The sequence below is a fragment of the Chrysemys picta genome, chromosome 2 (assembly GCF_011386835.1).
Source record: "Chrysemys picta bellii isolate R12L10 chromosome 2, ASM1138683v2, whole genome shotgun sequence".
Lineage (NCBI taxonomy): Eukaryota > Metazoa > Chordata > Testudines > Emydidae > Chrysemys > Chrysemys picta.
The window spans coordinates 249885804-249911871 of record NC_088792.1 but is presented as its reverse complement, the minus strand read 5'-3'; the positions used below and the strand labels follow the sequence as shown (position 1 = coordinate 249911871).

At 40.5% G+C, this 26068-nt stretch overlaps 1 protein-coding gene across 1 annotated transcript in view; it reads right to left on the bottom strand.

Annotated features, from left to right (window-relative positions):
• Positions 1–2172: 2172 nt before the first annotated feature.
• Positions 2173–26068, bottom strand: part of SDC2 (syndecan 2) — a 104203-nt gene continuing 80307 nt past the window's right edge. The window contains exons 2-5 of the mRNA XM_005291622.5: positions 22532–22643; positions 11158–11291; positions 4874–5018; positions 2173–3374 (exon numbers count right to left, since the gene is read on the bottom strand). Coding sequence (XP_005291679.1) covers positions 3211–3374; positions 4874–5018; positions 11158–11291; positions 22532–22643 — 555 coding nt within the window. The 3' untranslated portion in view covers positions 2173–3210. The remainder of the gene's footprint in view (positions 3375–4873; positions 5019–11157; positions 11292–22531; positions 22644–26068) is intronic.

Here is a 26068-nt window from a genome sequence, read left to right as displayed (position 1 = left end):
AAGCAATGACATGAGACAGACACTTATGTTATTTACATAGGACTTCATTTGCAAAAATATAAGGAGGAAGCAAAATGTTTATCGTCAATATTGAGTCACAATAAAACTGCACTGAGACAAATACTATAATTTATCAGTCACAAGGAAATGCCGTATCAGATTTCTAAGGAGTTTCACAGTTGCTACAAAAGCACTAGTGGAGGCCAGCCAAAAGGCCTAAGAAGCCAACCCATATATATATAGATGCCACTTCTGGAGAGGGTGGTGTGGGGTTGGGGGAAGTGTTCCATAGCTTGGCATCTGAGTCTAGCAGCTGCCAAGCAACATTCATTAGTAGCCAGAGTGCTGGCTCCAGTGCTAGAACACATCCAGGAGGAGAACAAAGGGCAGCAAACTGAAGACACTTGGAAATTTCGGCCTAAGAGAAGACTGAAATTGTGCACAGATGCCAATTTCCTTTTTAATACCATTGCTAGAAAACAGATGATGTTGACAGAAGCCTGATCTCTAGATTTATGAATGAAAACTAAACTGATGTTTGTAATCAAGATGAGAGCTTTGCTAGAATTTTGTTCTAATAGCACAGTGTTGACATTGGCAGTGGAAAGGAGGAAAGGTCAGATTGTGACTCAAGGCAATAAATAATGTTGTTACTTTCATTCCCACTGCAGATTGCTTTGTTAAACAAATGACATTTCAGGAGGGTTTGGGGCTCTATTAAAATGCCCACACAGTTAAAGCTTTCCAAATTCCGCTGCATATTATGGGGTGTGTTTGAAGGGGTGATGTCTAGGGGAAAGAAGAGAACTCAAATAGGACCATGAACTAGTCATTGCTGCTGGTTGTAAACAAATTTGAGATATGCATAATAATAGAGAACTTGTGTAGAACAATTTTAACAAAAATAATGAACATCTATATTATATATGCTAAAATGCTGTATACAATATTTACAGTAGCTGGAAAGCAAAGGATCTGAAATTCACAAGTGAAAAGGTTGGTTATTCAAGCAGTTTGATAATGATCTGCTCAGGAAGAAAAAGTAGACAACTTGTCATGCATTTAATGTTTACAACTAAACTAAATAGCATTTACTGCACCTTTAAGAAAACTCAATCTACCGTAAGTGATATGGGCTTGGAGAAGACTGGATGCCAGACTATACAGATGAAATATTAGTTTAGGCACGAGAGACTTTATTTTGGCACTTTAACAAATATTTTATTTTACAGCAGTGGCACAGCATTTGCCTGAAATTTCCTTTTCTTGGCACAGTTATTTCAAGCAATTATTTTATGAATTGAATTTCACTAAATATTGCACAATGAGATATACCTGTTAAATATTTACCCTGTTTTTAATTAGTGAAGACATATGGTTTCAGAAAATCTGCCAGGAAGTGTAAGTAGTTAAAAAGCAACTATTATAGTGCAGAATAATTTTAATTTTTCCTAAATGACCACTGAACTTGGGGCAGCAGCAAAAATAAGTTATGTGATTCTTTTCTCTGGATATGTATATACAAAGATATATACTTGTGAGAAGTAGTTCAGTTCAATCTTCTGCCCACCTAGTTTTGAAATTAAGAAATCAGAAAAGAAGAAATTAACAGACCTGAGGACGGAGCCTAACGTAGGCAAGCATGCTGTTGTCATCTCCATATGTCTATCTGTTGCAAAGCTACTTGGATCCTAACCAACAGAGCCTTTTCTCTTCTACTTGGAATACGTCTGTCTTCTCATATAAAGATATTCCACTTCTCAATTCTCCTTCTGGAGTCTGAGTTGAATCAAGCGGAGGTCCTCCAAAGGTGGAATAGAAGAATGAATAAAGAAATTATATCCGTAATAAATGAAATTCTGTGTAGTCCTTTGAGTTTTACAACCTGAAATTAAATTTGCAGAATGTATATTTCTGTGCCAATGCTGCCATTGTATATAATGCAAAGACTGAAATCCTTATAATTAACAGGCAAGTTCCAAGCATGTACACAAAGAAACATTGAGCGTGCCACTTCTGAATCTCTGTTCAAAGCATGAGCCTCATCAATAGCTTTTCTTGGTCTTGGTTTCCAAAGAACATCCTCCAAGATTTAATAGACATAATTTGTGATATTAAACATAACCAAGTAGGAATAAGATGAAAAAAGTACAAAAGTATATGACTATGAAATTTCAGTATTAGGCCACATGATTTATTCAGTAGTGTTTATGTTCCCAAATTACAATTTATGTCTATCCATGTAAGACTACAAAAGTTACCATTAGAATTGTCTGTGCTTATAAAATACCAACATTTTCTTTTACTGTTATATATTCATTAACACCAGTCTGCGACGAGTTACATAGAATCATAGGCACTTCAAAGGCTTTAAAAGACGTTTACAACTTAAATGTATTTTTAAGAACAAAAATTGATATTTAAACCCCTACTTGTAACTTCAAATTGCAAGAAATTAACAAATACAGTGGCCATAGAAATCTGCAGCAACTTCTCAGAATACTGTTAGAGTCTTTGGGTTTGCTTAGGCTTGTCAGTAGCTTACTTCAAATCTTCCTTAAAGATTTGTTTAGTAAGGATATGACTATACAGTTTGTAGTAATAATCCAATTTTACACATTAATTTGCTGTTACAAATTTCACTGAAGCTACAGTTACATTGAGAAACAATGCAAAGTGTAAAATTGCTATTTGGACACAAATTTATACAAAGTGGAGATTAAAGTTTACATAGCTGAAAAATTACATTTACACTAAAAATTACTGTTATCTGAATTATCTGAAGACAAATTGCACCATGACAACTACAAAAAGGCATTTTTTTGGAAACAGATAAATTAATGAAATAAAAACTAACTTGTAAGATCTGAGACATGCTGACAAAAATTAAACAACTTTCATTGAGCCATAGGATAAAACAATCATTTTCATTATTTTATATTTATGCATAAAGTTTTAAAAATGATTCAGTGAACATCAATGGTTTTATAAAATAATGCTTTACCACTGTTATTCACAGAACACGGCAAAAGTTAAGTTTTAATTTTACATTTTTTTAAAGGAATACATGAAAAGTTTTAAATACAATGGGATTTTATCATAAAGGTGCCATAATGGCTCTTTAAAGAAAAAAGATCTTCATTATTCTATGCAAAAGCTTTATTTAAAAGAGTTCAGTGATCTCATAAATAGAGACACTAAGTAGGAATTTTATGCATAAAACTCCTTAGTAGGTGCCTTTTGATAGGCAGCACTGGATGGTTTACGTTCACCAAGGTCGTAGCTGCCTTCATCCTTCTTCCTCATGCGATATACCAACAGCAAGATAAGGAAAATTGCGAAGAGAAAGCCAATAACTCCACCAGCAATAACAGCTGCAATAAAATGAACAAACATTCACAATATGCCAAAATAAGATCCATAGCTCCACATTTGTTTTCCGGTACACAAAATATTTACTAGTCATTTGCTATCCTTTTAAAATTTAAAAAACTGTCTCCAATTAAATGATTATCTTGATTGGCTTTTTTATGAAATCATTGTAAATAGATTTTTAAACAGAAAAACATTTCAGTAAAGAGTTTTGTTTAAAAGTCAAAGACACAATATGGCCCATAATTCTAAAGAAATTAAAAAGTACAGCTCAAAGTAGTAATATTTTTAGTTAACAAAAAGTCAATAATGCTCCCAGAACATATCAACAACATGATCAAATATAACAATAAAATCTTAGCTGCTTCTGAACTTACTTTTAACAAAGGGAAGTAACTTTTCTAACATTAAAATTACATATAATTTACTCTTGATTACTATTCTGTTTACCAAGGAAGAAATTGATTCATGCCACATCTCCTTCAGTCTGTTACTCCATGACCTAAGCCTAAAATACATTTCCCGATGATAAACCTTGTATCCCTTTCATGTAGCCCAAAAAATGAGGACATTTCATTTGTCATGTATTTGCCAGCGTGCACAAGCTAACAATTCAAACGACACTTATCAAATCTGAGTATTTCCACTGGATATGCTATGTCAATGCTAGTTCTCTTTTATCCAAACCCCTTGAGCTTCAGGGAAATTCAGATTCAGAATTTTGTGGCTTGAGCTCACTTCTACGGCTCAAACACCATCCCCTTTTTGGGATACGCCACAAAAATAAATGCACTTCGAGAACAGTTTGGATGCCAAATTTCAATGGATAGGAGGATTTCACAGTTATAAATTCCTGGAAATCAGTGCCGATTATAAGAAAAACAGCACAGCTATACCAGTGTGACGCTATCTGGTGCTGCTCTGCTACAAGCTACACAAAATGAGGGGACAGCTTGTGTCTCCCTGGTCCACACATGGAGATGACCCTCCATACACAGACATCCCTGCTTCTCAGTGGAAAGAGGTTGCGGCTTCCTCCATGACATCATCTCCCCTGACCCCCAAACAACACTCAAGAGGGATAGAGCCTGCCAGGAGAAGGGACTGAAGGTCAGGCAGGTTGGGCATAGATTTTTGCCCTACAAGTTATCATGGAAACCCAAGTTCAAATTGCAATTCTCTCTTCCTGGGTTGTGAAAACTAAGAATCCCCAGGAGGAAGCACTGAACTTCTGGGAGATGGAATACCTTGCAAATAATCCGCAAAAGGGCAGGCTGTAGATTAAATAACTCTGGACGAAGCCCATCTAATTCTCCACAAAGGAATACTGGCTGCTCTGCAGAAACGTATAATCCTCAGGGACCCCACAGCAATGCGGAGGGTAACACCACAGGGACAATATGAATTTTGATGTTTAGATTATTCTGCAGGTAACATCTTTGTATTTTCTACATTTTTTCCTATTACCTTGTAAAATAGTCCTTAACTAGCTGCTCCTTACCTGCAAGTACTTCTGTTCTCTGAAAGAGGTTTTCTGAGTGCTTCTCAGTAAATACATCAGTGTCATCACCTGGGTCGTTCTTATTTTTGTTAGCGTTAGAGTTAGTCTTGTGAATTTCCTCTTTGTCATCAATTTCTTCAGGTGACTACAGTACATTTAAAAAAGCAATGATCGCATTACAAAAATGTACATTTCCGCACTTTAAATGGCACTTCTTTAACCTAGGTAGTCAGAAAATCATATCTAAACATGCACAGTCCAACACAAAAAACAAAGTAGGGAAGCAGTAGTAAATTTATATAAAACTGATACAATCATCATGATGTTGAAACATGAAACCTGTACCTATGAGATCTGTACAATTATATTTTCCACATCTGTAAAAGTGCATTGAGTTAAATTACAAGATGAAAAGTCCTAAATGCCCACAGAATTACTAAACATAAAAAAATAAAGTCAATGAAAATACTACATCTGTTCAGTGGCCACACCACTGCGAGATCAACATTCAGCATCTATATTGCTTTGATTCTCATACATCATTCCCCTGGATAGGTTATTCTGATGAAACCAAACAACAACAACAAATGCAGTTTCACTGATAAGCCAGTTAGGAGGGACAGCTAACCGCAGGGAAAGTCGAGTAAAAATATAGCAGGATTTACAGACAGTACAGAATTTGGCAGAAATCAATACAGTGTGATTTAATAAAGATAGATTAATGTGTTTTACATGGGGAGAGAGAATATTATGCACATGTATGAAACAAGAGCATGAAGATTAGCACACAAAATGACTATATGCTGATAAACAAATCATGGGTGTGTAAATATCAGTCCCCCAGCATAATAATAGTGATAATGTTGTAACAAAATGTATCAAAGATTTTACATGCAAGACCAAATAATTATTAGTTCTCTTTGTAGAACACCTGTGAAGTTACTTCTGACATACTACAGGCAGTTTTAGGTTCCACCTTACAGTAAAATTTAAAAGAATCCAAAAAAGGCAACAAGTGATGAAAGGTGTAGAAAACGTGATTTATGAAGAGAGAACAGAGTCTGTACAGTCTAGAGAAAAGACCGTGTCTTTATGATAGTTCCTCATGTATTACTTAGGCTAGCAAGAAGGAAGTAGTAGTCAAAGCACATTTTTTAAAAAGCAGCAAAGATCTAAAATGAAGCAAAAGGAAAAATTAGTAATCGCTATCATAGTGAGGTCAATGAGACCTCATTAAGAAGATTGTGGAGTCACCATTACTGGAGACTGACAAAGCAAACAAGATTATTATATATTTATTACTTGTATTATCATAGCACCTAAGAGCCCTAGTCATGGACCACTGAGCTAATGTGATTCTGCAGAAAGCTATGAGTAATACTCTGCAATGATATAGGGAGACAGACTAAATCATTAAGGAGGACCTTGTTTTCATAGCATTCAAATAATACCAAGCCTCAACTCCTGATAATTAGTGGTACTGTGCTCTCTGCTGTTTTCAGGGTGAGCCATCCCCTTTTCATTGAGTGATAAGGGAGCAAATTAATCTTTCCCTCAGATTTAGAAGTCTGTCTTTGGAATAGATCTATAACTTGAAACAGCAGCATATAAAAATCAGTCTTCTCTATTCCACATTAATACGCTAATAAAGGAAGATCAAGCTTCTGGTCCTCTTCTCTGAGCCCCTTCACAGAGCCATCTCTCCCTTCCCTGCTTTTCCCTATATCACGCAGTCTCCACGTCAATATTTTAATACTAACTAAGTGCAATTATCTCTTTCCAAGAGTATTTTCCACATTGCTTTCAATATTTTTTTAAATATTATCCATACAATAAGCTATTAAAACATTAGCAAAATCTTTTCAATGTACAGAAACTAATTGAACTGGTTATTTTACTGTTTTCCTAAAAGCTGTATGTGATCAGCTCTTTTTTGAAAGAAACATTCATACTCAAAGCTTCTGCCCCATAGTTTAATAAGCACTGGATTCAGCATGCCCAAGCATACCTATTAAAAATGGCTTTAATTACCTTATTTTTGCATGCCCTTCTTTGTATTTTATTTTACTTTTTTCTCCCTCTATACAAATAATAAATATAGTCCTTATGTAAACTGATTCTCATAGACTCATAGACTTTAAGGTCAGAAGGGACCATTATGATCATCTGGTCTGACCCCCTGCATGCTGCAGGCCACAAAACCCTTCCCTGGACTCTGCTGTTGAAGTCCCCAATCCTGTGTTTTAGTGACTTCAATCGGCAGAGACCCTCCTGCTAGTGATCCCTGCCCCATGCTGCGGAGGAAGGCGAAAAACCTCCAGAGGCTCAGCGAATCTACCCTGGAGGAAAATTCCTTCCCGACCCCAAATATGGCGATCAGTAAGACCCCGAGCATGTAGGCAAGAGTCTCTAGCCTGACCCCTGTTGGCCATTATACTATTTACGTACCATTGCTTGGTTTTCCTTGGCTACTATGTTTTACCATTAAACCATTCCCTCCATAAACTTATCTAACTTAATCTTAAAACCAGACAGGTCCGTCGCCCCCACTGTTTCCCTCGGAAGGCCGTTCCAATATTTCACCCCTCTGACGGTCAGAAACCTTTGTCTAATTTCAAGCCTGAACTTCCCCATGGCCAGTTTATATCCATTCGTTCTTGTGTCCACATTAGTACTAAGCTGGAATAATTCCTCTCCCTCCCTTGTATTTATCCCTCTGATATATTTAAAGATAGCAATCATATCCCCCCTCAGCCTTCGCTTTGTCAGACTAATCAACCCAAGCTCCTCTAGTCTCCTTTCATACGACAGGTTTTCCATTCCTCTGATCATCCTAGTCGCCCTTCTCTGCACCCGTTCCAGTTTGAGTTCATCTTTTTTAAACATGGGAGACCAGAACTGCACACAGTATTCCAAATGAGGTCTCACCAGCGCCTTATACAACGGAAGCAGGACCTCCTTATCCCTACTAGATATACCTCGCCTAATGCATCCCAGGACCGCATTGGCTTTTTTCACCGCCACGTCACATTGTCGACTCATAGTCATCCTGCGGTCTACAAGAACCCCTAGGTCCTTCTCCTCTTCCGTTACTTCTAACCAATGCGTCCCCATCTTGTAACTAAAATTGTTATTAGTCATCCCCAAATGCATCACCTTACACTTTTCACTATTAAATTTCATCCTATTTCTGATACTCCAATTCACAAGCTCATTCAAGTCTCCCTGCAGAATATCCCTATCCTCCTCCGAATTGGCAACACCTCCCACCTTCGTATCATCCGCAAACTTTATCAGCCCACTCCTGCAATCGGTTCCGAAATCAGTTATAAATAGATTAAATAAAATGGGTCCCAAAACCGAACCTTGAGGCACTCCACTAGTAACCTCCCTCCAACCTGACAGTTCACCCTTTAATACGACCCGCTGCATTCTCCCCATTAACCAATTCCTTATCCACTTCTGGATTTTCATATCGATCCCCATGTTTTCCAGTTTAACCAATAATTCCTCATGGGGTACAGTATCAAACGCTTTACTGAAATCCAGGTATATTAGGTCCACCGCATTTCCCTTATCTAATAAGTCCGTTACTTTCTCAAAGAAGGAGATCAGATTCGTTTGGCACGATCTGCCCTTCGTAAACCCATGTTGTAATTTATCGCAATTGCCATTAACCTCAAGGTCCTCAACTAGTTTCTCTTTCAGAATTTTCTCCAGCACCTTGCACACTACAGATGTTAAACTAACAGGCCTGTAGTTGCCCGGATCACTTTTTTTCCCTTTCTTGAAAATAGGAACCACGTTAGCTATTCTCCAGTCTAACGGGACCACCCCCAAGTTTACAGATTCATTAAATATTATCGCTAATGGGCCTGCTATTTCCCGTGCCAATTCCTTCAATATTCTCGGATGAAGATCGTCCGGTCCTCCCGACTTAGTCCCATTAAGGTCTTCAAGTTTTGTTTCTACCTCGGATACGGTAATCCCCCATCCTGTATGCCCCTCTGTAATGGTGCTAGTATCCCTAATACCTTCATTGGCCTCATTAAACACCGATGCAAAATATTCATTGAGATATTGCGCCATGCCTAGATTATCTTTAATCTCCTCTCCGGCTATAGTCTTCAGCGGTCCCACTTCTTCTCTCTTTGCTTTCTTTCTATTTATATGGCTGTAAAACCTTTTACTATTGCTTTTAATTCCCCTTGCTAAGTCCAACTCTACACGGCCTTTGGCCTTTCTCACTCTTATCTCTACATTCTCTGACTTCACTAAGGTAAGTTTCCTTACTGATCCCTCCCCTCTTCCACTCTTTGTACGCTTTCTGTTTTTTCCTAATCGCCCCTTTGAGTTGGTCGCTCATCCAGCTCGGTCTAAATCTCTTGCTTAGTAATCTTTTTCCCTTTTTGGGGATACAGGCCTCTGACAGCTCATGCATCTTTAACTTAAAGTAATCCCAGGCTTCTTCTGCCTTTAGATCCATTAATACGTTTGCCCAATCCACTTCCCTTACCAGTCCCCTTAATTTGTTAAAATTGGCCTTTTTAAAATTATAAACCCTAGTCTTTGACTTAATTCTGTTACTCCTTCCATTTAGTTTAAAACGAATTAGCTCATGATCACTGGAGCCCAAATTGTCCCCTACTACCACTTCCTCAACGAGGTCCTCACTACTTACCAGAATCAAATCTAAAATGCCCCCCCCCCTCGTCGGTTCAGCTACCACTTGATGAAGGAATTGATCAGCAAGCACATCTAGGAACATCTGAGCCCTATTATTGCTACTAGCATTTGTTCCCCAATCTATATCCGGGAAGTTAAAGTCCCCCATAATTACACAGTTTCTATTAGTATTTACTTCCCTAAATACATTAAATAGTTCCTTATCCATATCCTGGGTTGATCCCGGCGGTCTATAGCACACCCCAAGCACTATCCCCGGAGAGGCTCTAGTAGTCTTTTTAGCCAGTGTGAGTATTGCCCAGACGGACTCTGTGTTATCTATTCCATCCACTATTATTTCTTTACAGCTTATTTCACTATTGACATAGGCTGACAGCCCTCACAACCAAAAGGAAAGATGCTCAAAAGTGACTAGACATACCTTGAAAAGAGTCTGAATTACAGAGAGCATGTGCTCTGCAAATCAGACCCTTTTCAAGATATGTCAAGTTAGGCACCCAAGGGCTGGTCTACACTGGGGGGAGGGCGGGGAGATCAATCTAAGATACGCAACTTCAGCTACGCTATTCGCGTAGCTGAAGTCGAAGTATTTTAGTTCGACTTACCTGGCCGTCCTCACGGCGGCAAGTTGACCACCGCGGCACCCCCGTCAACTCTGCTTACTCCTCCTGCCGAGGTGGAGTATGGGCATCGATTCGGGGATCACTTTATCGCGTATAGACGAGACATGATAAATCAATCCCCAATAGATCCCGCCGATCCAGCGGGTAGTGTAGACGTGGCCCAAGATTCACTAACCCGTTTGGAAAATATTGACCAAAGCTGACTCCCAGCCACAGATGTATAGCATGGGCAGCAACAGCACAAACTTCCCCAGAGTACTCGGCCAACAAGTCTCTGACCTAAAAGACCATCTCTAAGCACGAAGGAGCAGTTCTTGTCATAAGCATTCAATCCTGGTATCTCTGGTACTTGTGTCAGCATGTGTCTCACTTATAACAGTGGTTCTGTGATGTGAATACCTGTCAACTATTCTTTTAAACATTGTCATTTACACTGTTTTCTATCTGCGTGCCAATGGAATCGGTGAACGACATAGTAAGCATTGCAAAATACCATGTTAGAATTTTAAGGATGGTATTTTTCTCAAGAGAAACCTGGAGAAAAGCACAAAGCATACCACAAAAACAAACAAAATTATCCTTTTTATGGGCGAGTGGGGGGAGGCAGCTTAATACATGGCTTATTTAGCAACCCTTTTGGAGACATAATGAAGGGTTAAGACTATATTGCATGTTCACATATACCTATGTGTTCATGAGATGATGTGCTGTCCTGGTCTTGATACTCTCTTCTTGGAAGTGAAATCTAGAGTGGGTACACTGGTTCTATACTGGGAATTAGAATCTCTATGGCCAGCTCTACATTTGATTTAACAGAGTGTAGAAATATTAGGTAAGGTTTTTATGATTATTATAGGCATAACCATTCATTAAGTATATTTTCAAATAACCTTTTAAGGCATACAGAATTATGTTTGATTAAAACCATGTAAAAAAGTATAACTGTGCTGCAGTAAAAAGTAACTGCCCACAAACCTTAGTTTGTGCAGGAATCTTGGTCTGTGTTTTCAGTGTAGTTGTGTCAGCTTTAGGCGCATCACTAGTTGACGGTATCTTTGGAAGTGTTCTAGACGTTGCTATCACTGTATTATCTTCATCTTCTTCAGCTCCTAAAACAAAACAATGATGTTCAGGAAATCTCTGCATGAAAATCATTCGTACGCATTACATTTTAACTGTAGTAGAGTTCCAACCAAAAAATAAATGATGTTCTGCCCATGATTATTCATAACAACCTTGCTTTGCCACAAAACGTTTGAGATAAACTGCTACAATCCACTGTAGTTACCAAAATGTTTCTGCCATTCTCTGTCAGTTACCAGGCTTTTAGAGTTTAAAACCCTCTGAATATTTTTTTTTTTTTTTTTAAAGAAGAGCGCTTTCAGAATACAGCTATAGAATACAGGATGTAAAAGTTTGAATGAGAAGATAGGTCATCCCAGAATGACTTCTTGGCAATTAGATGAACTTACTGACAACCTGAAAGTCATAGGGAAGTTTGGATCCCATGACCAAGAACTATTTGGATTCAGCATTGTAAGGAACGGGTTCACACAATAATTAAGCACAAGGGTACTGGATTCAAGGAAAGCAAAAGTGAAGGAATTAAAAAAAAAAATCTAACTTGCAATGTAGTATATTAAAATCACCACTGTGAAAGGATGTTAAGGGAATTCTAAAACAACACCCTAATTAAGGCATAGACAATTCCTCTGAAAAAGACTGCACGAAATAAGTTGTCAATATGGGGCTTCACGAAGGACGGTCAAATATTTGAAAACAATATCCTGTAAAGAAAAAGAAGAGGGGAAAAGCATCCAATAAGAAAAGGTATCCACATTTACCTAAAAAATTCCCTGCTTAAAATAATAAGGTCCATAGATACATTACAATAAGTACTTCAGCCTGCTTGCAGCTTGAGGGTAGAATTGGGCCTGTAATGCACTGGCAGCAGGGGACTGTCGCACCCCCGAAGGTCCTGCCAGTTAAGAAAACTTCCAAAGCTAATTTAATTCCAATTCTACTTACTTAAATTACAGAATGTGATAAATACACTTTGAGAAATACATTCCTACTACAAATATGGTAAATTCCACCTAATGATAACAAACACAAATCCTCAGATATCAATTTCCATCTCTATTCTGGATGATCCATTTGTCTCCAGCATAGGCTGGATATGTGGACCTTATTACTCAAAAGAAAGGAACTTTTCAGGTAAGCATTGATGTATTTTCATAATCTTCTTTGTGCTAAGGTCGGCAGATCTGTTATGATGGTATTTTCATAGTAGCGTGCCTCCAGCGTGGGAAGCAGGATCATCCTTTAAATATGGACACCCAAAACAAGGTAGATTATATAAAAATATCTTCTTCCTCTCTCCCTGGTACTAATGCCCAGAGAAGACTTCTGCCAAGAGAAAGAGACATTGACCAAGATTAGATGGTCAATATGCACAGTTTGGTTACTAGTTGCTGTCTAGCAGATCTCAATACAGGAAACATGACTCTTTTGCCTTGAGACTGTCAGTGCTCCTAAGGAGTGAACTTGCATGCTTAACTGGAGGAATATTTCCTGGTTTTACTTATGGAATGAATGCTAGGATACCAGTGAGGACTACTTGTCTGAATTAACAGTACAATACTGGGTCTCAGAGAAAGCTCCCAAATTCAACTACCCCTCCCCCCATCTGATTGGAAATAGCAGCCATCAGAAGGCCTACCCTAATGGATAGGAAGTATGACAACACTGTCTGCCTAGGTTTCATCTGAGTAGTGCACTAAAGGAACAGAATGAAGTTGTTCTCTAGGACCTGATAGGAATGGAATAAGGTTGATGCCCTAAGGAACCTGACAGTGGTCTGGATGTGCTCCCCATTCTAGGAGGGATGTATCAATCACCAGAGTCTTGGTGAGGAGAATTAAGGGAATAGTACTCCTTTCCAGTTCAGTGAGGAAAGGGCTTTGGGAGGAACTTGCATAGATACTGCATACGACATGATGTCCGCTTGGTAGTTCACCAACTTCAGCCAGTTTTACACACAACGTAGATGTAGTCTGGCATGCTGCATGATGAACGTACAGGAAGCCACACATCCAGAGAGACTTTAGTGAATTCTCACCAACATGCGTGGTTGATTTGGCAGCTGGCAGATGAGCATGATCATGTGTTTAAATCTGTCTGGTGACAGGTAAGCTCTGGCTGTCATGGAGTCTGTCACTGCCCCTATAAACTCTAATCTATGTGTAGGGTTGTGATCATGGTGCCTGGATGGGTCACGCTGAGAATGCCAACTCAGGGCAGACTGCAAGAAATAGGGCAGACAATTCCCAAGACTGGTGATTTATTCTATAATTAGATTTACCAAGCCAGTAACAAAACAGCTTCTGTAATACCACACTGGTTAACCAGAAGCTAATTACAGTCCCCTTTAGGCAATCCAGCCTTTGGATCCTATCTAAACATCCAAATATAATACAGTGAGGGGTTAGTAAAAACCTTATTCACCATACTTAAATTTCTACCCATCCCAAAGGACCGGATACATTGTGCACTAGGTCAATGAATATTTCAGATCTCACCCAAATACATACTTTCAGCCAATCCTTATTAACTAAAATCAAAGATTTATTAATAAAATAAAAAAGAGTTATATACGGTTAAGAGATCAATATACATACAAATGTGTGTAAAGTCCTGAGGTCAGTTTCATAGCAGAGATGGTGAGGTTGCTGATTTGTAAAAGTCTTTCTGGAATCAGTTCTAAAGTTTAGAATCCAATAGAGAGTCCAGGTACAGAGTTTGTTAAAGTTCTTCCATGAGAATTCCAGGGTGATCCAGGGTACACCTGAAGGCCTCAATTTTAAGGTTTAGACCTTCCCCGTTAAAGTTTAAGATGACCGGAGATGAAAAAGATCAGGCCCAAAGTTTCCTTTACAGTTGAAGCAAGCTGGACGCTCACAGGTAACTCCACCACATGGGCTTTGATGAAAGTGAACCGACAGTTTGATCTCTATTCAATGGGTTCTTTCTCAAACAATACAGTTAACAATAGCCACTCAAACTATTAAGACAGTTCACAAGTAGTTTACTATGTGGAATTACAAGCTTCTAGGAGAGATTAGGACAATATTCTGACACCACAAGTTCCATATAAATGATATCCCCTTTTGATCTCCGAGTCAATAGAATATAGTAATGAAGCATTACAAGACAGGAACAGGATTTAGCATCTATAGACTAATTAGATCACATTGTTAGATTTCTAACAGAATGCAGGTAAACACAGATATATTTAGCACTTACTCTTCGATTCTCAAACAATACAAGCAAATATGTTAAAGATTCTAGTCTACTCAACGTGGCTTTGATGTCTATCGACAAGGAATGGCCCCGTTTACCTTGCAATATCATTTTGATATGTCCTTAAGGGTTTCTTTACAGGTCCCCCAGCTTGCTGACTGTTTAACCTTCACAGGCCCAGCATTACAGGGGTCAAAAGATTTCTCTGTGTAGATCTTCAGCCCCAACTTGAAGAGTCAGAGAAACTGCTGACCAGAATCTCCATTTGCTAAGGTGACTCCTCAAATCAGCCAACTGTGGAGGTATTGCTACATTATTAGCCTTTGTTTTTTTAGATGAGCTACCACCATTACTAGGCATTTGATGAAAACTCTCAATGTAGTTGATACTCCAAAGGGCAGTACCTTGTGTGGTGATAATGTGCTTGTCCCACCAGTAACTTCAGGTACTTCCTGTGAGCAGCATGGACAGAGATATGGAAGTGAGAATCTTGCAAGTTGAGAGTTGCAAACCAGTCCTGTGGATTAACGATGGAATTATGGAGGCAAAGGTTATCATTTTGAACCTGAAGCAACAAAAAAAGGCATCAAGTCTCCACAAGTCCACGATAGGGCACCATCCCCCTTTTTACTTTGGGATTAGGAAATAGTTGAAATAGAAACTGTACGGGAATCCCTCCCATATTGTAGTGGAACTTCCTCTACTGCCCTTAAAGCGAGAAGGGATTCCACCTCTTGAAGCAAAGTCTCTTGCGAGAGGGGGACCCTGAATAGAGACAGGGAAGCAGGAGGGAAGGGTATGAAACTAAAGAGTTTCCCACAGAGACTCTCTAGCACCCAGCAGTCTGATGTTATGCAGTTCCACGTTTCCTGAAAGAAACAGAGGTGGTGTCCAAACAGAGGTGGGAGGGAGGAGGAGGGAAGGTTCTGTAGACTGGTAGTAGCACAACTCTCAACCAGCCTGACAAAAGGGGTGCTTGGAAGTGGTCACTGATGTAGAGGCCTACGGTCTTCTTCTTGAAAGCACTGCCATCTCTTTGGAGGCTCAGCGGACCTCTGGTGATAGAAAGTACGGGTGATGGTCTCTGCCTAGAACATGAAGGTTTTCCCTGCTTCCTTCTAGGAGTTGCTGTAAATTCTTCTTGTGAATGCAGAATAGCCTGGGAGTCCTTCAATGAGTGAAGAGAGTCATCCGTCTTTCAGTTAAAAAGAGTGAAGACCTCCCCTTTGAGGGCTCTGAAATCGGATACCTGATGCCAAGACGTTCTCCTCAGGACAACGAAGGTTGCCATGGACCACAGTGCATCTAAAGAGGCCTGCAGACACATCTTAGCTATCTACTGCCCCTCAGAAATCAGGAACTTGAACTCCTCAGGCTCTTGAGGCAACCTGTCGGCAAACTCAGCTTTTCTACCAGTTGAGATACTCATACCTTGCAAAGAGGGCTTGGTAGGTAGCAATTCTTAATTTAAAACCAGCTGATGGACCGCTCTTGCTGCCAGGGCTTTTGGGCTCTTTGACACCAAAAGATAACTTGGTTTCCTTCTTGGGCTGCTTCAAGGGAACCTGGCACAGGGCAGGTTTTACAGCTGGTTGGAAAATGCTGAGGAGTTGTAGTGAAATGTGTTGCCAAATCTATTACAGATGCAATGAAAATTTTGCCAAAACACAAGCAGGATATCCACTGGAAACCTACCCACGTTGCAGGGTCTGCAGCTCCATCAGGAAGCCTGCTAGCCCTCTGGACCCCAAATCTGCAACCAGGGCTCTATGGGAGCAGGAAGCCTGGGGTCTGTCCGTTTTCATCTTGTTTACTACCTTTAATGTTCGGGGCACTGGGAGAAATGTATACAAAAGTCCTTTCATCCAAGGTAAAAGGAAGGCATCTTCTAGTGTGTGAAGGCCCTTTCACCCCCTTGAACAAAACTTCTTGTTGGTGATGGTGGTGAAGAGGTCCACCTCTGGAATGAATAATGGTAATGTTATGGTAATGGTTGGGGGTGGCTGAATAAAGTGGATGCCTGTACAGATGTTGCAAGAATCCTTCCACCAGTTGAGGGAATCTTTCATATGACAAGGGAATGAAACCTGTCTGTCTAGAATGTGTTTGTTCGGTAGACTGTTTTTGGTCACTCTTGGAAACAATGAAGGCATAACCTTGCATGACTTGTTACAAAGCTGCAAGCTGTCATGTACCCCAAATGTTGGGAGACATTTTCTCATGAAGGTCTGTGGGCTCATTTGAATCCAGAGGTCAGAATCTGATAGTGTCATGAACCTGTCCATGGGAAGGTAGGCCCTGGCTGTTATAGCATCTAGGGATGCCTCTATGGATTCTATTCTCTGCACAGGAGCCAATATAGACTTCTCAATATGGAGCTTGAGACCTAGCCTGAGGAACAGTGCCATGGCTGCCTGTATAGCTGAAAGAACTTTGTCATAACACTGTTCCTTCATCAGCCAATTGTCGACGTATGTAAAGACTATCGCCACAGGACAAAGAGGCAGTGACCACTGCCCAAACTCTCGAAAATACTCTCAGCGCAGAGATAAACCCAAATGGGAGAACCCAGTATTGGAACTGATCTTAGCCTATCACAAAATGAAGGAATCATATCAGAGATAGGTGAATCAAGATATGGAAATACAGGTCCTGCAGATCAAGGGCTGAAAACCAAGCCCCTAGTTCCAATGAAGGGACTATAGCTGCAAGAGTGACCATCCTGAACTTCTGTGCTCTCAAAGTTGTTTAGATCTAAAACAGGTCTCCACCCTTCATTCATCTTTGGGACCAGGAAGTACTTGGAGTAAGATCCCTTTCCCTGTGCTGAGCAGGAACTGGTTCTAAGGCTCCTGTGCACAGAAGGGATTTGATTTCCTGTGTCAACAAGTGATCATAAGAGGGGTCCCTGAAGAGGGACAGGGAAATGGGTGAGGTGGACAAAGGGAGGTAAAAAGAATGGAGTAGCCTGATTTTATAATCTCCAAGACCTGTTTGTCAGTAGTAATTTGCTCAAGAAGGAAGGTGGAGAACTTGCACCTGGAAGCCCAAAAAGTAAAGACAATTCAGACCCTCAACCAGCCTGTCAAAACTGGTGTTTTGATTATGATGAAGGCTGTGTGGTTAGGCCAGATATAGCGGTGGTTCTCTTTCTCTGGAATCTAGTTTTTTTTTTCATGGGGGCGCTGTACATCTTTGAAACACAGGGAACTGGACAAGGTGGGATCTCTGGGCTGTTTGGGATCTACTATATCTCAGTTTATTTACGGCTATGTAGATCCCGAGAGGTCGCAAGGTGGCCCTAGAGTCCTTCAAAGTATGTAGAGACGTGTCCACAAAGAGTTTCAAGCCATCAAAGGGAAGGTTCTCAACTGTATTTTTGGATCTCAGAACCCAGAGAGCTGGAGCCCCTTGCCCACCACATGACAACTGGCATGGAGATGGAACAAGTGGCACTGTCAGCAGCATCCATGGAAGCCTGTAAGGACATTCTAGTTAGTACCTGACATTCTGCTATAATGTACTGACAATGCTCATGATGCTCAGTTAGAAGGTGTTCAATAAATGACAAACTTAGAGTAGTTGGTATGATTATACTATGCCATGAGAGCCTACTAATTAGCCATCCTAAACTGCAGGGTCACTAAGAAGTAGCTCTTATGTCCAAAAAGGTCAAGGCATTTTTGGTCCTTGTCATACAGCATTGACTTAGTGTGATGCTGCCTTCCATGTTCATTGACAACTTCAATGACCAATAAGTTAGGAGAAGGGTGGGGAAATAATTCAGAATCCTTGGTTGGGACACAGTATTTTTATCAGCCCTCTGACAAGTGGTGGTACTGTTGCTGGAATTTGCCAGATAGTCTTGGCAGGATCCAAAAGTGCCTCATTAAATGGGCAGGGTAACTTGAGCAGACAACGCTGCCTGTAAAATATCCAGCAGCTTGTGGTATGAGTCCTTGACCTCTTCTAGAGGTATCTGTAAAGAATCTGCCACCTGTTTCACGAAGTCTTGAACTGCTTAAAGTCATTAGCCAGGGAGAGTGGGAGATTCATGACAGCCTCTTCAGGGGCAGATGAGGCGATATCAGTCTGCAGCCTGACCTTGTCTATTCTAGCCTCCTGCTCCTCGAATGTTTCCTTCTACTGTTCAGGTAACTAAGGAGAAAGATGGGAAGGGGACTGTCAGTCTCTACAGTTCCAGCGAGGCTAGAATCTCTAGAGAATTGTTGACAGCCGGCCCATCAAGGGTCCCAATATGGCCGCTGAGGGGAACCACATGGCATAAGGGGTGGCATCCATGGCTGCTCATACACCGAGGAAGGCCTTCATAATGTCTCCCCCGAGCATCATCTCTTTCTTTGTAGATGTCACAAAGAGGTAAATAGGAGAACCCTGCTCAGATATTTGAGAGAGGTCCTCCTCCTCATCATCATCATCCATAGGAGGAGCTTCACCAGAAAATGGTGGTGAACCAGGCAGTACCAGAGAAAGGTGCAATTCTGGTGATTGTGCAGATCTCAGTACCAAAAAGGGCTTGGTATCCATCAATAGGGGAGACTCCAGTTCCTTTGACACAGATAGGTCCTCCGAGTACCTACATTCCGGTGGTACCAGATGAACTAATGGTTTCACGGTGAAAGTCTATTTAGGCAGGTCTCTGGAAGAGGAAGCAGATGGTATGCTTTGAGGCAGAAATAGGCTCAGGTGGCCACTTAGCCCTCTGCAGTACCAAGGGCCCCACTATGTTGGGTACCAGAGGCTGGAATGTGTGTATCAGTACTGGTTTGCTGAGAGCAGACTGTCTCTCCCTAATGCCTTGATCATGTCCTGACAGTATCAAAAGATGTTTTAGCTACCAGAGTGTGGCTGGAGCCATGGCTTTTAGAGGAGCCCAGAGACTTGGCTGTGCCATCTGTCCCAGAGGAGCCTGGAGACTCAATGGTACTGGGCTGAGAACCTAAAGGCTTAGAGATGGTCAACTTATGAGGAGACTTCAGTCTTTTTGGTGAGGGTTCTTTATGAGGAGATCCAGAGTTCCTTTTCTTAGAGCCCCTTTCAGAAATCTCTAAAGTTTTACCTTTAAAGGGTCTAAGGGAATGTTGAGCTGAGGAAAAAACATTTGAACCCTGGTGATCCTGGCATACTTCCCCATGAAGGGTGTGGGGACAGAGAATTGAAAGGACAACAAATCCCCCAAAACAATGCTCTATAAAAACGAACACTAAACTAATCTAAACTCTAACGCTAACATACTAACCCAGGCAAGCTTGACCAACAAAAACAGTTATGCTGAATGCTCCATCTCAGGCCAAGGTGGTTGAAAAGGAACAGAGGGCAATTCACCCACACAGCCCTATATAGCCTGAATGCAGTGCACGAGGATGTGTAGAGTGCATGCATGGTCTGAACAGGCACTGACACTGAAAATCTCCAATTAAAGGTGCACGTCATGCATGCACACCTGAATGGAGTATTCATAGGGCCACTACTCAAAGAACGTTTCAGCACCTTGGATAGCAACAGCAACTCTGGCTCTGTTGTAATCTGCAGATCCCATGGTACTGTGTATGATCTCAGAACAGAGACAGAGATAGTGTGCTAAAATAAGTGGTGCAGAGGTCAATGGTGCCCAAGTAGTCAACACCAAATGTGATGGTGCTATGGCACATGGTGACAAATGAGATGTTGATAACGGAGCTAGTTATATTCAGTGCCCAAGACAATATTGGAAGTCCAATATTGTGCTCCTTCAGGCCTCCAGTGATACCCATTTCAGGCCTTGAAGTCCACTCTTCTTGGGTTGATCAGCTGAAAGGGATCTGTCCTAGTGGTTTTCAGAGGAGCATGCTGCCCTACGAGAACCCATAGGAGGACAGGTTTGGAAGTAGCAATTCAGGAGCTAGCTGTTCTGCAGCTCATTGGGTATTTTCTGGACTTGGTCCCCATTGGTCCAGGGAAGGGTCTTGCCCATCCAGCGCTGATGTGGGTTGCATAGACCTGTCTTGTAGGAACTTAAGGGAAGCTTTCCCTGATCTTAGTGTTCTTTCTGTTTAGTATCCAAAAGGCCTCAAAACAGACCTCTCAGTCTGTACCTGCAACTTTATAAGGAAAAATTATCACTAGTAGATTTTAGATGTTTAACTCTCTGATCTGCAGGAGCAATCAAATACTTAGACATCTACATTTTATTTATGCACCCAATTATTTCTACTTGCAAAAATGGGGCAGAAAAGGAGAGGCAGTTTTTAATACTGTCATGAAAATAGTCACACAGATTGAAGCAAACATTGAACAAAATTAGACTTCCTAAAATATTCTTTTTTTAAAAAGTTGCCTGTCCTAGCAACCCGTGAGCATGAACACCAGAGAAAGATACTGCAGAAATTTCAAGGTCGACTGGGTACTGCAGTAGCAAGTGTGCATTAAGCAAAGTTCTTCTTTTAGCTGAGTCTGGATCAGGTACAAAGGGTAAAAATCACTTACTATATCTATACTCAACTACAGTGCTGTCACGAAGTACGAAAGCATATAACTAGAGTTGACAGTTCACCCTACAACTCACCAGGACAACAGAAAGATGGGGAAGAAAATCCATGTAAAAAAAAGGAAATCTGATTTTATTTGTACCTTGAATTAGCAATGGATATTCTCCAGGAAAGTTTACTGCCTAACATGGAATCAAAGTATTTACTATGTACTTCCCTCTCTGCATCACGAATGGTAATATAAGCTGCTCTCCACATACCACCAGGTTTACTACTGGGCTGGGCCAAAGTTTGTGTGAGGGGATGCTTCTCCCCAGCCACGTAAGCAGTAGAGCTCTTATCCATGCATACACTCTGGAAAAAGTTCAAGAGGACCAGGTTTTCCATTAGCTTGCTTGCCAGCCATGATCAAGCATGGCCATATGCTACCGTAGTTCTTCAGGAAGAGAGGGAAAGCAGGCATTAAGCGACTCAACCCCAAAAGTAAGGCACAAATTTTAGTTCAGGTCCAACTAAATTAATAGATAAAATGTACCACAATGTAACATTTAGGTTCTGTTTCAGTGTGAATCCAATACTTTATTTTCTAAAGATCCTAGAAGCTTTGGATCAGGAAGGCCTGTCTATCTTAACTGTAGGTTTGGAAACAGAGCAAGACTAGCAGGCTTGTCAGCAGGAGAGGAACACTTCTTGGCCAGTGCTCGACAAGTACGAGTTCTGACCCTAAAATAGCCAACAGGCTGAAGACCCACTGTCGGATTTGTGGATCTTACTGTGCTGAAGAATATGAATGACATGAGTCCCCAAAACTGATCTCCATGGTACCCCACCTGACACATTTCCCACTTGGATCACTATTCTGTTGCTTGCCTTTCAACCAGTCTCCAATTCATGTGATGAAATTCATATACTTGACACTTAAATCAACTTGTAAAGAAATTGGGTGAGTGTCACTATGTAGAACACCTTAACTGAAATCCAAATATAAATATATTCATTGCATTTCTTCTATCCACTAAATTGATGTAATTACATCAGAAAAAGCTATCAGATTTGTTTGGTAATATCTGGACTTCTATTAAAAAGATGCAAGTAAATTTATTAACAATATTTATCTGAATGTGTGTCTGTACAAGAAAAATATAAGACTAGATTAAACTAGTATCTTGCTACAAACATTTAATATCAAAGATTAGGATACCCAATTAGGAATCAAATCTGCCCATGGGGGAGAGAACACATGCCCAAAATTCTACTTTCTAAAACTCCAGAAAGCTCAGCACACTATAGATGAGATGCAGGGAAATTCGGTAAAATGATATCGCTATTGGACAAACTGAGTAGAAAAGCATAAGAGCAGGAAGTTAATAGATAGGGGATAAATCTGGAGAGATGCTCAGCACAATGCATGTATAGAGTCAAGTGCCCTGGAATCCCGACTAAAGCAATAATTTCAAGGTGATGAACAGCTTTCAGGTTTAGACAGACATTCTTGTACTTACTGAAGAAGAAAAAAAATGTTACAATGCGATGAAAAAATGTAGAGACACATGTCTTACCTGAGCCGGACCCAGAAGAATAATCGTCGTCATCAATTGGATAGACACCTGATGCTTCTTCAACAGAGCTGTTGTCAAGATACAGGTCTTTATCAGAGGTCAATTCTGCTCTCTGGAAAATAGGTAAGAACGAACCATTAAAAAGGTATCTATTTATATAATGCAATGTTTTCCTCACTTTTATTCTTATTTCTAAAGCTGATGTTGGTACACCAATTGTATATATTCCCAAAATCGTAGACGTGTAGGACTGGAAGGGACCTCAATAGGTCATCTAGTCCAGTCTCCTGTACTCAAGGCAGGACTATACAATAACTAGACCATTCCTGATAGGTGTCTGTCTAACCTGTTCTTAAAAACCTCCAATGATGGAGATTCCACAACCTCCCTAGGTTAGAAAGGTTTCCAGCTAGAAAGACAGGTTAAAATCAGCAAGATGAATTGCACCTAGAAATACTGAGTAAGACAGTTTGTTCATGGAGCATTATGATCTTTGTGGTTAGACAAGAACTGTGCCTACAACATTATTCTCAGACAAGAGGCTCCAATTACTGAAGTACCATGTCTTTCTTAAATACTGGCTCCATCAGAATACCCATTGTCTCAATTTTCTTGATGTCTTCCATCAACTTATGTTATCTTTTCCACTCCTAGATGTACTGTCTCCTCACCAAACTGATCATATGGTAAAATGGCTTTGATGGTGAAACAAAGTACCAGTAACTTTTTTTAGGTTGACTATAAACCCCGATTGTGAAACATTTCCAACACTTTGTTCACAGCTGTTTGAGCTAGTAAAAGAGCTTTTTTGATCATTCAGAAAAGTTGCTTACTGCTAATACTACTAGCACTTCTGTGAAGATGCCAAGACAGAAGGGAAGCAAAATGCTGATTGCCAATTACAAACTGAAATTACATATCACTGTGAATCAGTGGAAAGTATTATGCACAAAGGCGTAATGCAAACCTAAGTCATGTAGCTTAATTCCAGAGTCTGTTGCTCCAGTCTGCGCTCGAAGGTTTTCCTTTGGAGTTTATTTTAAGCTAAAAGATAATTATCTAGCCATTTTAGTCCAAAAGTACATGATTGATCCCTCTTGAACTACTGGGTAACAGAAAGCAAAAAGCAGGCACACTGCCGTGCTTTTCTCTTCTGCTGGAAGCCAAAAATCTTTTAATATTCTCGTACAAATTTTTCCAGGACTGTTTTTGGAAAACTGTGAAGGATACATTTTGGATTTTTTATTTATTTATTTTAAGGAGACTTTTGGCAACTGATTCCCCTTCCAATCTACCAAGCACCCTTTTGGCACAGTTACCTACTTTGTTACAAACTGATCTTCAGTTTGAGCTAAAATATCAAAATCCACCTCCTAGAGGAAAGTGCAAAGGCCACCCCGACATGGCACAAGGATCCTTTTAGAGTAGGAGGAATCAAAACCTTGGCCTCTGCTCCTACTCTTTCTTGGATGAAAATACACCTAAGATTTGAGAATGTGACCTAATCTAGCTCTTCTCAGGATCCTTTTTACTGAGGTGGGCTTATTTAGGTAAACTATCTACATCAGGGAACATATCCTCTGATGAAGATTCAGATGCACTGGACCTACCTGACACTTCTTCTGGAGGATCTAGGCTAGAAAAGTGCTTTTTACTTTTCTTCCAGGAAGGAGGAGAGGAGTCGTACTGGACTCAAACAAGAACCATGGATTGCAACTTTTATCTGTGGAATTTGTAAATTAATTTGTGCTTAAATATGGCTTGTAGAAGACCTATTCTCAGCAGCCCCTTTAATTAAATGGCATTTGCTTAAAGCTGCATCAGCCAAGCATATAAGGTGGAGGAAACAGTATGTCCTACAACCACAAGAGTTCTTTTGCTGCAAGATGTCTCTGGGAAAGTCAACAGACTGCCATTATCCTAGATGACAAGGTGTGGGGGGAGTAAGAATCGGTTGAAGCTGCATCTCATATAAAGGAACGAGTCTCTGTCACAAGACAAACATTCTGCTACTGATATGATTGCCGAAGAGGAACAGATGTGTTTTCATATGCCTTTCTTTTTGATTTTTCAGCCATACCATAGTATGAAATACAAAAACCACTCAGCACAACGTAACGAATGACAACATTCGATTGTGTGAGAGGCAGAACGGAGAATGAGAAACAATGGAAGGTTCAGCTCATCCAAGCTCCAAAGCATCTTGAAAAACATCAGCATGTCCTGCCTGTTCTGGCTCCTGCTAGAGACAGCTTGAGTGATAATCCAGCTGTCCATAAACAGAAGCCACCATGCATAAAAGAACATTCTTCGATCTTAGAGAAAAGTGGCAGCGTGTTTCAAGAAAAATTGCTGCCTAGGACTATAACTAAGACTAAACAGCAACTAATCCTGCTGCAGAAAATACACATAGTATTATAAAAAAAAAATCAGAACGTGTAAAAATCCAACAGCATCAAATTGAGAATACTTAAATATTCACCTGTAACTTTATTACATGGCAATGTTGCCATAGAAATCGGTTTCTTCTCAAAACAAACAGGCGAGAAACACAAACACAACACTAAAGAGGATGGGAATTGGTTTGCATAAAATAAGAAACAACCCAAACTTGTGCCCAGAACTTTTAATGTTAGAGAAAGCTTGAGTAACTTATTTTTCATTTTTTCCCCCCACTTCATTTCCTGGTTCTGGCTGAAATCAGAAGCAAAAGTAGTTCAATTCTGCAAGAAAAGCTGTTCTGCTGATGCTTCTAGCCTCACTGGAAGCAGGAAATACTGAAAGTCAATCACGCAAGCTTATTCTGATGAGATTTCCTGCCCAATTTTGCAGACCCCATCCAATGTTATATAAAACATCCAAACATTTGAGTGCTTTGCCAACCACTTCTTCTAATTACCATATGGCTTCCCCCACCTCCTGGAATGATATTTTGTCTGCCAATATTTTGAGGACTAGTACAGCTAGAAGCTAAAGCTTTATACCATCTGAATGCATAGAAGATGGAAAAAAGCAAGATAGTATTCAGCAGCAATTTTAACTTCATTATATTTTATTCTGCTAGTGATAGAAATGCCAATCTAAAGCATTGTGACAGAGTATACAAATCCCACACCAGGCAAGAAGGGGTTAAAGGACAGAAGTGGGCCCAGGTAACCCTACCCCTTCAGCCCTGCCGAGCATGCGCCAACCGGGTTGAAAAAGGAGTAGCCATGCTCAGAAGTGGGGTGGCTGGGGAGGAGGACAGACCTGCCCTGAAGGCTCCTGATAAGAGCACCGGAAAAGCCTCCCTGAGGGAGTAAGGCAATTTGCTGAGCACGGCTATGGCTGACAGTTTGGTTACCTTTTGTTTTTCTTCTTCACCTTATCTGGGACTGAAAGCGAGGAGAGAAAAACAGTGATGGGAAGTGACCCTGGGAGTGTAACTCAGAGGGCACCTTCAGCAGCCAGAGAGGTGGACTGGGTGGGCCTGGGCTCCCCTACCTCTGCCCCCATGACAGGAGGGGCTCAAACCGCCTATCCACCTGACCGCACTTC